The 16,215-nt window shown below is 42.7% G+C and overlaps 1 protein-coding gene across 4 annotated transcripts in view; it reads left to right on the top strand.

The window, feature by feature from the left end:
* The window catches only part of gdap2 (ganglioside induced differentiation associated protein 2), a 73,945-nt gene that overhangs the window by 37,518 nt on the left and 20,212 nt on the right, over nucleotides 1–16,215 (top strand). For all 4 annotated transcript variants that reach the window (XM_054786858.1, XM_054786857.1, XM_054786856.1 and 1 more), the window contains exons 3-10: nucleotides 9,082–9,221; nucleotides 9,318–9,471; nucleotides 9,564–9,652; nucleotides 11,448–11,524; nucleotides 11,591–11,750; nucleotides 14,598–14,748; nucleotides 14,951–15,027; nucleotides 15,366–15,442. In XM_054786858.1, the coding sequence (XP_054642833.1) occupies nucleotides 9,082–9,221; nucleotides 9,318–9,471; nucleotides 9,564–9,652; nucleotides 11,448–11,524; nucleotides 11,591–11,750; nucleotides 14,598–14,748; nucleotides 14,951–15,027; nucleotides 15,366–15,442 (925 nt within the window). The remainder of the gene's footprint in view (nucleotides 1–9,081; nucleotides 9,222–9,317; nucleotides 9,472–9,563; nucleotides 9,653–11,447; nucleotides 11,525–11,590; nucleotides 11,751–14,597; nucleotides 14,749–14,950; nucleotides 15,028–15,365; nucleotides 15,443–16,215) is intronic.

Raw genomic sequence — 16,215 nt, 5'->3', positions numbered from 1 at the left:
TTTGGAATGAGTCAGCGCTGCGCTTTTGGGGTCATTTTGGTTGGCCGGCCCCTCCTGGGAAGGTTAACCACAGTCCTAGAAGCCGTAAGAAGCACCTTAGCCAAACAGTGATCCTTCGTCCCCACCACTTGTGCAATACGTTCCATGTTCACAGGAACACACGTCATCGGAGTCTTATATCACAGCACCTTGGCCAGAACTGAACGTACATCTTCCCCAAATAATTTCAGCTTTTCACAACTCCCCAAAACTATGCGCATGATGTGCATTTAAGGAACCACACTGCCCCCAACAGGGCTGGGGTGTTGATAATCTTTTACTTTGGATCTTGGGCGTAATAATAATTACATTTAAAAACCCTCCATTGTTGCGAGTTAGTGGCTGTAAAGTGGATGTCACAAATCATTAAGTGTAATTTCCACTCCTAATTGGTTTTCCTATTTTGATTTCAGGTAAAATTTTGAATTGCCTTTAATTGCCTTCTAAAAGGCTCTCTAATAACTTGGAAATAACCTTGGTGTGTGTGTTATTAGGCTTGTATGCACTCAGCGGCACATCTAGCACTGAATTTATTGTTTGTGCACTTTGCATTTTCACTTCCTTATCGGAGTAATCCCTGCACTGTAAATATCTAAACAGGTCACCGTTTTGTAAGCCAAACTTGTCTTTTAAAGTTTGGGAGCGTTGCAATTCTTTATTTTCAATGACTGTACCCATAGCCTTAATCCCCTCTGTTTGAATGCAACGTCACGTTGTCCTGAATCAAACTGTGTGTCAAAGTTGCCGTTTCTACGCTTTCCTCAAACTGAGTTGCTTGACAAATTGAAACCAAAGTTCCAGTGTGCTAGCGCTTATGAATCTGTTTCCTCGAATATAGCAGGGGGAATTCCTTTTTTCCCTGAAATTGATTGTACCTAAAAACCTTTAGAATACGTTTTGATTTCCTTCCATCTGGCGACTCAATTAACATTACAGCAACAGAACAGATATCGGATCTGATCTACCTAAACCCAATAGAACACCTCTGGGACATTATGTTTAGGTCCATCCGGCACCTCCAGGTTGCTCCTCAGATTGTCCAGGAGCTCATTGATGCCCTGGTTCAGATCTGGGAGGAGATCCCCCAGGACACCATCCGTAGTCTCATTAGGAGCATGCCCCGATGTTGTCAGGCATGCGTACAAGCACGTGGGGGCTACACAAACTACTGAGAATCATTTTGAGTTGCTACAATGACATTTTAGCAAAATGGACCAGTCTGGTGCATCATTTTTTCACTTTCATTTTTGGGGTGTCTTTGATTTCCCCCTCTATAGGGTGATCATTTTCATTTCTATCAAATGATGTGGCATCATTTTGTTACTAATACATCACCCACTTATTATCAGGAAACATATTCAACATCATTTTTCCCCAGTTTAGATCTGATGTGTTTTCGAAGTGTTCCTCTAATTTTTTTGAGCAGTGTATATTGTTTGTAATTATGTTCTACCTTGTTGGATTTTTTGAACGCGAAAGGTAGGCCTGTCACGTTAATGGATATATTGATTTATGGAATGATTAAAAAAATAAAACAGATAGGAACTGCCTGGGAGATATCAGCAACATTGCACTTCAGCTCACTGTCTTGGCTGTTTTTATCCACCTATTGCCTTGCTGTGCGTAGTTCTTTTGACACCATGAGTAGGATTGCAATGTGACATTGTGAGTGTTCCAGTAGGCGGCTTCTGTGCCTCAGGTAAAGGTGACATGACAAAATGATCACTGAATAATAAAACCAAATGATAATATGGTTTCAAAACAGGTCGAAATGATCGATTATCGTCGATACATTTTAACACAATGATCAACCAGCAAAATTTGTTATCATGACAGGCCTAGCGAACGGTAAAAATGACACTTATAGTTCATGGCGCCAGTCATGGTGAACTACCTCGCAGCTCAGCCTTGTTTCCCGAAGTGACGTCATCAGGGTGACACCTCTCAGCTAAAGAAGAGTAAACAAATGCTTCTCCAGGTAGATCGTCGTTTGCATGTTCTCCTCGTGTGCCTCCCTCCTGCAGTCAACTGGGATAGGCTCCAACATACCCCCTCGATGGATGGATGGATGGATGGATGGATGGATGGATGGATGGATGGATGGAGGGATGGATAAAGCAGAATACAAAGTACAAAAAATACATACAACCAACGATTTTGAACCAGTGTCGCATTCATTATTGTCTGAATATTGACTAAAAAAAAGGAGAAATAACACGGAATGCAGACGTCAGCTCATTTGCTTATCCACTTCCTTGCTTCACTTGGAACAACACTGTGTGTGGAATACGCTATTTACCTTTAAAGAGGTGTAACGTTTTGTCGGAGTTTGGTCAAAGTACATTTTTTGGATGCAGCGAAATGCGTTGGGTGCACAATGAGGTATCATGCTTGGGGAACCACGGCAGATGAAACGTACAATCCAGTGTTTTGTATTATTTATTCCATTGTCTTTGTCACAAACTTTTTCATGTCACAAAATGATGATGCGCATTGACGTCAGATGGTGTTTTATACACAACAGGTACAGAGAAAGTATTCCACAACACACAGCTAGCAAGTGCACACAGAGTGCTGCTGCTGTGGGTGCTCTCTCTAGCAGCCCCGCCTCTCCCCACTGGGACAAAGAGACCGAATGGCTGACAGGAGGGTTCGCTTACTCCGTTCATTCTGCTATAGAACCAACGCGCCCGGGTGTTGAGACAGATGCACAGAGTGAATCCTCTTGTCATCCGGCCTGTTTGGTAGACAGAGCAGGAAAGTAAACACGCATGCACGTGTCAAAATGTCGAGGCTGGCAAAATTATCAAGTTCGTTTTTACTTATTGTGCGGTTAATTGATTTATTGATTATCGTGACAGGCCTAACCCTGTGCGTTGCTGACTTACTGTCCGTGCTTTTTTTGTTGAGTGTGACTGTTAAATAACCCGCCATGGGGCCAAATAAAGTCGCAAGTGGCCGCAGTTTGATAAAGAAGGTGAGAAACAATATTGAATTGCATCTGGCCAGGATGTACGGGAAGTCTGTTCCGTCCATGTGCTATTTACAATTATGTCACATTGTTTTCTGCATGTAAAACTATCATCATTCTTTATAAAATGTATTTTCTGTGCCTATTTTTGGGTGTCGCAAAACCGATGATTTCAGTTTTTGTATGTGTAATTTTTTTGTAGGACCTTTTGGAACAAATGAATGACAAAAACCTAGGTTCCACTCTATTTGACCTTTTACCTCAACACCTTTGCGTATTATTTGTTGACTGTTGTGTCTGTTTAAGAGTTAGCAACCTTTGACCTGGCTCTTTAAACTCTGTATTGAGTAAAAGCTTCAAGAAAGTTCACAAATAATTGTTAGCAGTAGACCTGGAGTATGGAACCTTAATTGCCAAGGTGGTCAAGATTCTGGTTCTACTCACTGATTCCCAGACCCTAATTCCTCATTCTGGAAGAGCACATGATCCGTCTGGAGCTCCACTTTGAGTGCTTCTTTTGTTGCAGCCACTCTCCCGTTCCCGTGTTTAGCTCTCCCCAGGAGCGCTCACATTCCTACCATCGCTAACGTGATGGGCCGTGCCCGAGGAGTCACCCACCTCGTGGGCTCGTGACCGGTGAAATTGTGCTTATTGAGTGAACGCCGAGAAGCAGACTTTCGCTTTAAACCTACTGGGCTTTAAAACAGTGTTTTAAATGGATTTGCACAAATTATGTTGTACAACAAAAATGTTGAATCCTTAAAAACAAAAAAACACACACACACACACACACACATACATACATAGATACATACATATATATGTATATATACATATATACAACACAATTGGTTCCAGACAACCGTTCGCAAGTCGATTCGTTCGTAAGTCCAACAAAAGGTAATATTACCAATGATATAGGTACTACATGTACGTGTATATATATACAGTATATGTGTATGTCTGTAAATATGAGTTTGGATGTAGTAGTAATATTAAATGAGGATAATTAATGAAAAAAGCAATAATAAAAGTGATATAATAATACGTAATGATAAATGTTATTTACCTTTGAAGAGGAGTGGTCGAGCATACGTCGTTGGTGCTTATGGTGGAGGAGGAGTTATTGAAAAAAGTAAAAATCATCATCGTCGGTAGACTCTTCTAAAAGAGGTAGTGTTCTGTGGGTGGTGTAGAATTAAGCAGGCCTATTAACTCTTCATAAACTTGAATCACACGCTCTGTCCGGATTGTATCATACAACTACAATTTAGCTTTTCTTTCTTCTGTATATGTATGTGTATATGTGTGTGTGTGTGTGTATATATATATATATATATATATATATATATATATATATATATATATATACAGTCAAACTTGTCTATAGTGGCCACTAGAGGGAGTCTGTAAAAGTGGCCGCTATAGACAGGTGGCCTCTATAGACAGGTTGGCGTCCAGTTTGAATGTTGACCAGTAGAGGAAAAAAAAAGGGGGGGGGGGGGGGAATAATTATAATTATAATGTTGACCAGTAGAGGGCACTGCGGACTGCGGATAAAAGTTGTACAGCACTACTAGGCTTGTTATTATCATGGTTCATGGTTTTAATTCTGAACATGCATGAGTCAAACAGTAGCACATCACATAGTACAATTCACAATTTTGCATGTCCAAAAAGGAGTAAGAAGAAGCAAAGCTTATTTAATCCTACCCCTCATCAGTTTCACATCAGTTGCAATACATTTATTCACCTCTTGTTCTTCCAAGTGTACTTTGTAGATCTACATGACGATGTAGTGCAATCATAGCCAAGGTTTTTACTTACTAAAAGGAAGCTAGAGGCTTAATAATAACTGATAGAATATATCCACGACCCACAGAACAAAGCTGTGCTAGTAATGTCTTACGCTTGTTTTTAATATTTTACTTTTTATACGGCAGAGTGTCATTACAGCTTTAGTTCATCAGGAAGTGACGGGAAGTGACGGTGGGCGTCCCGAGCAGGAGAGCTAGGCTCAGTGCTAGCTGTGAGTTTGGAGAGAGTTGGGAAGTGTGTTTATGTTGGCGTGGATGTAAAGTCCTGCAGTGTTCTCCGCTGTTAATAAAGCCATTAAAGTGCATCGGCGACGTGAGTCTCTCCTTCCCCACAACAAGCGGCATTACAGTATTGACCAGTGCACACCAGGAAATAAACGGTGTCATTTCTTACAGGCATTGCCTGGACAGCTATGTAGTGGGGCTTGTTTAACCTTTGCCTTGTGGGCAAGCAGGAAGGAGAGACGATGCTGAGAGATGTGTGTGTGTTCTGAGCTGCTGTCTGGTGGCCGCGTTCAAGAAGGCAGAAGCAACAGGAGAAGTTTCCTTGTTTGCTTCGGAGCTGAATAACACTGACAAGTTAACAGACTAGTAGCGAACGGAAAAGAAGACGGCTTTGTTTGTGTCGAATACAGAAGATGAGGACTTTGATGGATTTGTGGAAGAGGATTGATGAAAAATAACGTGAGTACATTCTAAAATACTTAAATTAAGTACAACCGAATTCATTTTTGCTCCCGCTGCCGCATGCATGCTAGCGTATGTTTTTTTTTTTTTTTATTGTAGCGTCGCTGGGAGCGTCCTGTTCCCAGCCTAATTTGCGGTAATGTTTTGGTGCAAATGCTCTTAAAGTTACATGTTTGACCAGGAAATAGCAAGCTCAAAAGAAGACGGCTTTTTTGTGTGGAACAACTGACAGTTTGTGTGGATCTTGTGAATGATTGTGACTGAGCTAGGACTCAGTAATTAAAGTCTACACACGACGGCTTCATTGATTGAAAAACAAAACTTTTTCGTGCATGAAGCTTCTACTTGAGTTGGTAATTTGGCCGCTATATGCAGTCAGATATTGACCAAGGGAAACAAAATGGGTGGCCGCTGGCCGCATTGGACAGGTGACTGCTATACACAGGGTCTATAACATGTAAATTTGCTGCGGAGGATTTTTCAGTGGCTGCTATAGGCAGGTGGCTGTTCTATAAAGGTGGCCGCTAAGACAGGTTTGACTGTGTATATATATATATATATATATATATATATATATATATATATATATATATATATATATATATATATATATATACTGCTCAAAAAAATTTGAGGAATACTTGGAAAACACATCAGATTTAAACTGGGGGGAAAATGATCTTGAATATCTTTCCTGATAATAATTAGGTGATGTATTAGTAACAAAATACATTAGTAACAAAATGATGCCACTGCACCAGAACCTGGTGCAGTGGGACCTGGGTTCCTCCTGGTCCACGACAATGCCCGACCTCATGTGGCTAGTGTATGCAGGTAGTTCCTGGAGGATGAAGAAATTGATACCATTGACTGGCCCCCACGTTCACCTGACCTAAACCCAATAGAACACCTCTGGGACATTGGGCCTCATTCACGAAACGTTCTTACGCACAAATGTGTTCTTAAAGCCTTGTTATGAAGATTTTTGGCATTCACGAAACGTGTTCTCAACTCACAGTTCTTAGATCTAAGAACAAATTCTATGAACGCTCAGGAGGACTCTTACGCACAAGCAAAGCTTGCACTTTTAATGCGCATTCGCCCTCATGATGGATTTTGCAACCTGATCCCAAAAAATGTAGTGTAAATAAAATATCCCAACAATTATTTATCATCAAAACAACTAAAATATACTCCATCGATAAATATATATTCAAATCCCAATTCATCAAAAAAAAAAAAAAAAGTAGCTGGCTGGACGTGCGCTGCGCAGAGAGAGAATGTAAAGGGACCATTAGATTTATTTGCTGAAAGCCACGAATATTTGATGTCCCGCTTCAGGCTTCCCTCTCTGTTCTTGCAGGTGTGCAGGATCATCAGAATAACATCGTAATGAAACGTAGTGTGCCTATTGCGCACGGAGCACCCCCAGACAACGACATGCGCCCCCAGCCACGTCTTGAGCCAGAGCACGGGGCTGCTGAATTAATTAGGCAGCGTCTAATCAAATGTAACCACAGAAAAAATAAATTGTCACACACAAACTATGTATTTTGACTTTATTTTTCCATCATGATTGTGTAAATATTTTCTAGAGTTTCCGCAATGGTTTGGTTTCTGATTGATGGCCCACCTCCCGTTTCCTCCAGATCCCTCCGGTGCAGTCCAATCTTTTTTTTTGAGTTTATTTGAAGTCAAAACACTTATTTTTAACCTCTGCGGTGGCGCTCTCCATCCGGCGCCGCCAGGTAGCTCACCAGACTGTCCAGGAACTCATTGATGCCCTGGTCCAGATCTGGGAGGAGATCCCCCAGGACACCATCCGTAGTCTCATTAGGAGCATGCCCCGACGTTGTCAGGCATGCGTACAAGCACGTGGGGGCCACACAAACTACTGAAAATCATTTTGAGTTGCTACAATGCTTGTAGCATTGTGCTTGTACGCATGCCTGACAACGTCGGGGCATGCTCCTAATGAGACTACGGATGGTGTCCTAGGGGATCTCCTCCCAGATCTGGACCAGGGCATCAATGAGCTCCTGGACAGTCTAAGGAGCAACCTGGCGGCGCCGGATGGACCTAAACATAATGTCCCAGAGGTGTTCTATTGGGTTTAGGTCAGGTGATCCTGATGAGGGTTGTAGGACCTTCTACGGCCCTGTCCAGCTCTCCTGGAGTAACTACCTGTCTCCTGGAATCTCCTCCATGCGTCCAGGTACCGCAGTGATGCCCTGGTCCAGATCTGGGAGGAGATCCCCCAGGACACTACGGACACCATCTGTAGTCTCATTAGGAGCATACCCCAATGTTGTCGGGCATGCGTACAAGCACGTGGGGGCCACACAAACTATTGAGAATCATTTTGAGTTGCTACAATGACATTTTGGCAAAATGGACCAGTGTGCTGCATCATTTTTTCACTTTCGTTTTTGGGGTGTCTTTGATTTCCCCCCTCTATAGGGTGATCATTTTCATTTCTATCAAATGATGTGGCACCATTTTGTTACTAATACATCACCCACTTATTATCAGGAAACATATTCAAGATCATTTTTCCCCAGTTTAGATCTGATGTGTTTTCCAAGTGTTCCTTTAATTTTTTTGAGCAGTGCATACATACAGTTTTGTGAATAAATGTTTCCCCCATCCTGATCTCTTTTGTTTCTGATCATCAAGCAAATTTAAATATTAGTCAATGACAACACAACTGAACACAAAAAGTGATGGCCCCCTAAAGCTAATAAGTGGTTGGGCCCCCCTTAGCAGCAACAACTGCAATCAACTTGCAATGAGTCTCTTCCAGCGCTGGGGAGGAATTTAGCAGAATTGTTGTCATTCAGCCACATTGGAGGCTTTTCCTTTTTAAGGTCATGCCAAAGCATCTCAATAGGATTCAGGTCAGGACTTGGACTAGACCACTCCAAAGTCTTCATCCATTCAGAGGTGGACTTGTTGGTGTGTTTTGGATCATTGTCCTGCTGCAGAACCCAAGTTGCTTTCAGCTTGAGGTCACCAACATTCTCCTTCAGCAGAAGTCATGCTTCTATTGATCACAGCAAGTCTTCCAGGTCCTGAAGACCATATACTACCACCACCATGTTTTACTGTTGCTTTGAAGGTTTTTTTTTTTTTTTTTTCGGATATGTGGCGCTACTTTGACGCCAGATGTAATAGGACACACACCTTTCAAAAAGTTCAACTTTTGTCCGTTCAGAACAGAGTATTTTCCCAAATCTTTGGGATCACCAAAAATGGCTCTCACTGTGGTTTGCTGGAGTCCCAAAGCTTTAGAAATGGCTCTACTGTACAAACCTTTCCAGAATAATAGATCTCAATTAATCTTAAGTTGTTTAGAAGGGGGCAAACACTTCACACCACCGTATAATATATTATAATGTGTTCATGAGCAAGGGGCAACAGGTGGGGGGGAATGTATGGGAAACATTGCACTATATTACTATACTGCTCACCGCCATTAGTGGACATTTTTATGTTTTGGGGGGTGGTGTGTGTGTGTGTGTGTGTGTGTGTGTAATATGCAATGATATATCGACAATTCTCCTGCAGCACCGGCGATGTGGCGCTGTTGAGCTGCACCGCCATCACCAACACCAGCAACGAGCTGCTGACTGACAAGAACGGCGTGTCGGACCGCATCCATCAGCTGGCAGGACCCAAGCTGAGAGACGAGCTTCTCAAACTGAAAGGTTTCTGTTCTCGGTTGTTTGACGCTCGGCTAATTTTACAGACGCGTGCAGGTGTTGTTACTGGTGAGGGAGCCTCTGCTGGTGTTTCCTGTGCAGGGTGTCGCACAGGCGAGGCCAAGCAGACCAAAGCCTTCAACCTGGCGGCGAGGTTCATCATCCACACGGTGGGGCCAAAGTACAAAGCCAGGTACAGGACGGCGGCCGAGAGCTCACTGTACAGCTGCTACAGGAACATCCTGCAGCTGGCCACGTAAGCGCCACTACAGTCTGTTGAGTCTTTCAGTCAGGTTCAGCAAATCAAATGATTAGAAAGCTCACGATGGTGTCCCTCGTGTCAACAAGGGAGCAGTCGATGGCGTCCGTCGGCCTTTGTGTGGTCAGCACGGCCAAACGAGGGTACCCGCTGGAGGATGCCACGCACATCGCCTTCAGTAAGGCTCTTCATGTCCTTGCATAATTGCTCCTCCGTATGATTATGATCAATTTCCACTAACACACGGGTGTCCACAGTGCAGTCCGGGGGCCATTTGCAGCCCCCAGCTTGCTTTTTATTGACCAGCAGCATATCTAAAAATAGAAGTAAAGAGCATAACGAAGAAAGTAGAGGGCCATGCATAACACGCATATGTTGCTCTAGAGCAGGGGTGTCAAACTGGTGCCATGGAGGGCCGAGACACTGCAGGTTTTCTTTCCAGCCAGTCACTAAAGCAGGTGATTTTAATGATCAACACCTTCAGTTTGAGGGAAGGAGCTCATCAATTAAATCACCTGCTGAAGAAACTAGTTGGAGAGAAAACCTGCAGCGTCTCGGCCCTACTTGGCAAGAGTTTGACACATGTGCTCTAGAGTGTTAGAGCAGGGGTTCTCTAATGGAAATTTACGACTTTATTCTCACAAATGCACTTTTTTTTTCTGATACATTTCCGACGTTATTCTTGTAAATGTAAAAAAAAAAAATGGATAAATGTATGACTTTATTCTCGTAATATTACAACTTTTTTTCCCGGAAATTTTTGACTTTATTCTCGTTTCTCGTAAATTTACGACTATATTATTGTAATATTACAACTTTTTTTCTGGAAAATGTATGACTTATTCTATTATCATTGCAAGTTTTTTTTCTCTTACATATACGCCTTTTTTCTCTCGTAATATTACAACTTTAATCTCGTAAATGTAATTTTTCTTTCGGATACATCTACGACTTTATTGTATTGTATTTGTACTTTATTTATCCCAGAGCGGGGAAATTCACTTGTTACAGCAGCAAGCAAGATACGCAAGTAAAGAATACATAGTGACTACAACACGGTTCAGGTGGTGCAGGTGTTGTAGAACCTGACAGCGGTCGGTATGAAGGACCTGCGGAACCTCTCCTTCTTACACCATGGGTGTAACAGTCTGCTGCTGAAGTAAATGTACAATTTTTTCGGATACATTTACGACTTTATTCTTGTAATATTACAACTTGTTTTTCTCGTAAATGTAAAACTTTTTTTGTAAATGTAGACTTTATTCTGGTAAATTTATGACTTTATTCTTGTAATATTACAAGTTTTTTTCCGTAACTGTATGACTTTATTCTCCTAAATGTACAATTTTTTTTCAGATAAATGTAAGTCTTTATTCTCATAATATTAAAACTTTTTTTAAAAATATCTTTATTCTCGTAAATGTATGCTTTTTTCTCTTAAAGGTACGACTTTATTCTCATAATATTACAACTTTATTCTCTTAAATGTATGACTTTATTCTCGTAATATTACAACTTTATTCTCTTCAACTTACGACTTTTTTCTTGTAAATGTACAATTTTTTTCTGATAAATTTACGTTTTTATTCTTGTCATATTATGTTTTTTTTCTCAAATTTATGACTTTTTTTTGTAAATGTACAACTTTATTCTCATAAATGTACGATTTTTTTCCTGGTAAATTTCCGACTTTATTCTTTTTCTCTCAAATATACGCCTTTTTTTCTTGTAATATTACAACTTTATTCTCATAAATTTACGATTTTATTCTTGTAATATTACAACTTTTTTTCTCATAAATTTATTACTTTTTGGTAAATGTACAACTTTATTCAGTCTTAAATTTACCAGAAAAAAAGTGTGGCACTAATCGAACAGATCTGGGCTTTCAAGGAGAAAAAAAACACTACTTGTAGCCACAATGGGTATTACAACAGTTTGTTTACACCCGCAACACTACTGTGTGTCCGCAGGGACAGTGCGCAGGTTTCTGGAGAAGCACGGAAGCAGCATTGAGGCTGTGGTGTTTGCCGTGTCCGACATAGAGGAGGTTTGTCCGACTTCACTGATCATCTGCGGACGCTTTAGAGAAGAACTGTACTGTGTCTTTCTGTAGCCTGTGTACAAGAAGTTGCTTCCGCTGTACTACCCTCGCTCTGACGAAGAGGAGAGGGCGTGTCTGCCCCTCATTCCGGCCGACATCGGCAACTCTGAAGGCGAACCTGTCGTCCCAGAGAGGCAGATCCGCATTGCAGAGAAACCAGGAAGCCTGGAAGGTATGCATATTCGGGATGCTCCATTAGGTACGCCTGTGCTGTTTAATGAGATCAACACGCGAGCTGAACTGAAACGTATCCCACCCTGTGGTTTGATATTGTGTCAATGTGAAGCTCAACCAGTCCAAGATAAGCAACAGATAAAGGCCTTCCGCTATGTACCGTAGTCATGAAAAACAACAAAGAATACAAGCACCCATAAAAATGCCTGTTCATGACACTCAGCTTATGTGAGAAAAGATGTTCTAAAGATAGCAAAACTGCTAAAAAGAGGCAGCTAATTAATGCACGTAATGTGGCACACCTATTTTGCCTAGAAACACCTCCAAAAGCTTCCACAAGGTTTTCTGGTTTTCTATCCATGCTGTGAGCATGTAGTACCAGGTACATTCATGATAACATGTCATACCTACAGTATTTTGGTCATTTGAGACATTAGCGAACGTCCTTCCTGGGCGCGTTGATTTCACATGGCAACATAGAAAGGAATGCTACACCTAGAGTTAACTTTGCCAAACTCAAAAGCATACGCCATACGCGGTACTACCTGCGGGAGACTCCGCTGCAAAACATGCGCTGCTAATAGATAGAGATGACCTGGTTCACAGGCATCATAGATACTTTATATCTACAGTATATCTATGTAGCAATAGCAGCAATACTGGCAGTGCAGGCAGCAGTGGTGTTCAAGATCCCGCTGTAAATGACGAAGATGATGGCAGGGTTTGCTTGAGAGATGAGGAAGAGCATCACAAGTGGATCAGACATTTAGATGAGCCTGTTGATGAGCGGGTATCGTGGAGACAGGGATCTGACAAATTCTGAGCCTGGTGACGTCATAATATGCAAACCTCCCTCAAATTCAAATAAAATCTATATCTATATATACTGCTCAAAAAAATTAGAGGAACACTTGGAAAACACATCAGATCTAAACTGGGGGAAAAATTATCTTGAATATCTTTCCTGATAATAAGTGGGTGATGTATTAGTAACAAAATGATACCACATCATTTGATAGAAATGAAAATGATCACCCTATAGAGGGGGGAAATCAAAGACACTCCAAAAATGAAAGCGAAAAAATGATGTAGCACACTGGTCCATTTAGCTAAAATGTTATTGTAGCAACTCAAAATGATTCTCAGTAGTTTGTGTGGCCCCCACGTGCTTGTACGCATGCCTGACAACGTCGGGGCATGCTCCTAATGAGACTACGGATGGTGTCCTGGGGGATCTCCTCCCTCTGGACCAGGGCATCACTGCGGTACCTGGATGCATGGAGGAGATTCCAGGAGACAGGTAGTTACTCCAGGAGAGCTGGACAGGGCCGTAGAAGGTCTTTCAACCCTCAGCAGGATTGATATCTGCTCCTTTGTGCAAGGAGGAACAGGATGAGCATTGCCAAAGCCCTACAAAATGACCTCCAGCAGGCCACTGGTGTGAATGTTTCTGACCAAACAATCACAAACAGGCTCCATGAGGGTGGCCTGAGGGCCCGACGTCCTGTAGTGGGACCTGTGCTCACTGCCCAGCACCGTAGAGCTCGATTGGCATTTGCCATAGACCACCAGAATTAGCAACTACACCACTGGTGCCCTGTGCTCTTCCCTGATAAGAGCAAGTTCAACCTGAGCACAGACGTGAAAGGGTCTGGAGATGCCGTGGAGAACGTTATGCTGCCTGCAACATCATTCAGCATGACCGGTTTGGTGGTGGGTCAGTGATGGTCTGGGGAGGCATATCCCTGGAAGGACGCACAGACCTCCACAGGTTAGATAACGGCACCCTGACTGCTATTAGGTATCGGGATGAAATCCTTGGAACCTACGCTGGTGCAGTGGGACCTGGGTTCCTCCTGCTCCACGACAATGCCCGACCTCATGTGGCTAGTGTATGCAGGTAGTTCCTGGGGGATGAAGGAATTGATACCATTGACTGGCCCCCACGTTCACCTGACCTAAACCCAATAGAACACCTCTGGGACATTATGTTTAGGTCCATCCGGCGCCGCCAGGTTACTACTCAGACTGTCCAGGAGCTCATTGATGCCCTGGTCCAGATCTGGGAGGAGATCCCCCAGGACACCATCCGTAGTCTCATTAGGAGCATGCCCCCACGTTGTCAGGCATGCGTACAAGCACGTGGGGGCCACACAAACTACTGAGAATCATTTTGAGTTGCTACAATGACATTTTAGCTAAATGGACCAGTGTGCTGCATCATTTTTTCACTTTCATTTTTGGGGTGTCTTTGATTTCCCCCCTCTATAGGGTGATCATGTTCATTTCTATAAAATGATGTGGCATCATTTTGTTACTAATACATCACCCACTTATTATCAGGAAACATATTCAACATCATTTTTTCCCCCAGTTTAGATCTGATGTGTTTTTGAAGTGTTCCTCTAATTTTTTTGAGCAGTATAGATATAGATATATTTTTGATCAAATATTTGGTAGTGAATATTGAATTATGACTAGGCAGGGATCCAGTGTACATTCAAGCGATCTGTCAATCAGCCAGGCTGGCTCACAGTCTGTTAGGGGGCCAACATGGCCGTCGTCATGGCGATGATAAGGGTCAGCTCGCAAACGAGACCACGCTTGAAGCTGCAGTCGGTCAACAAGCCAGTCAAGAAGTTTTTTTGTTTAGTTTTTTGGATGAGAAGTGTCCTCATGTTGCCAGCGGAACATCTGGCCACACACTCACACACACACACACGTACACACACACACTCGCACAGTAATTCAGCCATGACATGACTAATCCTGAGAACACGTTTGTTTGCCCGAGAGCAGCATCTTTTTATCCTGCATGAACAGCGGTTCTTTGTTTTCTATGTAGATAATTCAGAGGAGGACACCCTGGAGTCGGACCTGGGGCAGGTGGGCAACCACGCCTTCGCCCGCATGGAGGGCGACGTGGACAAGCAACGCAAGTTGATCCTGCAGGGTCACATGTCGGAGGCGGCCGTGCAGAAGCAGCACCAGAGGAAGTAAGCGCACCGAGAACGAGCAGCCAGCACCACAAGCCAAACCGTAAAAGAACGCCAAGAAGGGCGTCCAAATTGGGTTGATAGGCCTCGTTTGTTTGATGGATTGACTTCACTGTACATGCCGTCCAACTTAACAACAAAAATGTTATTACCCACAGCTTACTTTGAGATGAATTATTGTCTTTGTGTGTGTCTTCTTCAGCTACAACCGCTGGCTGTGTAGAGCCAGAGCAGAGGACCTGTCGGACGTGGCCGCCCTGAAGGCGTTATATCAGACAGGTAAGCGCAGCTTCTCTCTGCCTATTCAATGGCACAGCAGAGGTCAGCAAACACATCACCACTTCTCCACCGTCTTCTCTCTGCTTGTGCAGTGTACTCGTACGCCCAGTAGAAGGCGGTGTTTCTATGCATTGCGCTCTCAAATTCTCCCCCCCCTCCCCCCCCCCCAAAAAAAATCACTGCACTCCCCTCTTAGGTGTCCAATCATTGCACTCCCCTCAGTTGTTGTGATTATTATTATTGTGTGTTTTCTTTTACATTTTGGAACAGCTGCAGGTGCTCCTAATAAATGCTTTATGAAAGTACACAGTGATCCTTTCTAATATGTGTGTCTCCAGGTGTGGATATGCGTGGCAGGACGGTGATGGTTGTGGTCGGAAGAAACATTCCAGTGACCCTCATCGACCTCGAGAAGGTGAGAAAATGCATTTGTGTTCCATGTTTTTATTATGTATTTGTTGTTCTGTATTTGTGAGGGACAGTCTCAACAGCGTGTGTTACACCTTATTAGAACGTTTATTTGGCTAATATTCGACATACGACGTTCCAGGAAACGATTAGAAGCGCAGGCAGACACAACACTCACTCGCAGCTCACCTTTGAAGCCTCACCGTATTCCAACGGTAAGCCAGTGAATGCACTCCTGTAGGAGTTAATCCACACCAATCCGTAAAGACATGCTAACCTCTGCTGCAGACTTTCATCATTTTCAGCTAGGGATGCTTTTTGCCGATATGCCGATAGTGTCCAACTCTCAATTTCCAATTCCGATATCAACCGATATGTGTAACATCACATGTCTCGTGTTGTGGAATGAACACGTATGTGTTGTGAAACTAATGGATGCAGCATCAGCAATTAGCTTCTTGACGATGCTGTAAACATCTCACCTGCCTGCTGCTATTTTTTTACATTCCCGCTAACCCCATAGATTTATGAAAGACTGAATTGTGCGTGGGAAAACAGCAATGTCGGCAAATTATGCTCTTAAAACGATATTATAATGGCCAAATCATGCAGTCTATGTCGCAATGTTACAAACTTTTGAAATGTGTAAAATCAAGTCTGTGATTGATTCTTTCTGCTGAAACATGACATGGACTTTAATTTGATACCTCATTCACTTCTCTACCCCAGGTATTAAAGAAGTTAGAGCAGATTTCATAGCGGGAAGTAGTGCCTTTGGCT

Source organism: Dunckerocampus dactyliophorus, chromosome 9 (assembly GCF_027744805.1).
Source record: "Dunckerocampus dactyliophorus isolate RoL2022-P2 chromosome 9, RoL_Ddac_1.1, whole genome shotgun sequence".
Taxonomy (NCBI): Eukaryota; Metazoa; Chordata; class Actinopteri; order Syngnathiformes; family Syngnathidae; genus Dunckerocampus; species Dunckerocampus dactyliophorus.
Note: the sequence above shows the minus strand (reverse complement) of the source record. Positions and strands in the feature narration are given on the sequence as shown.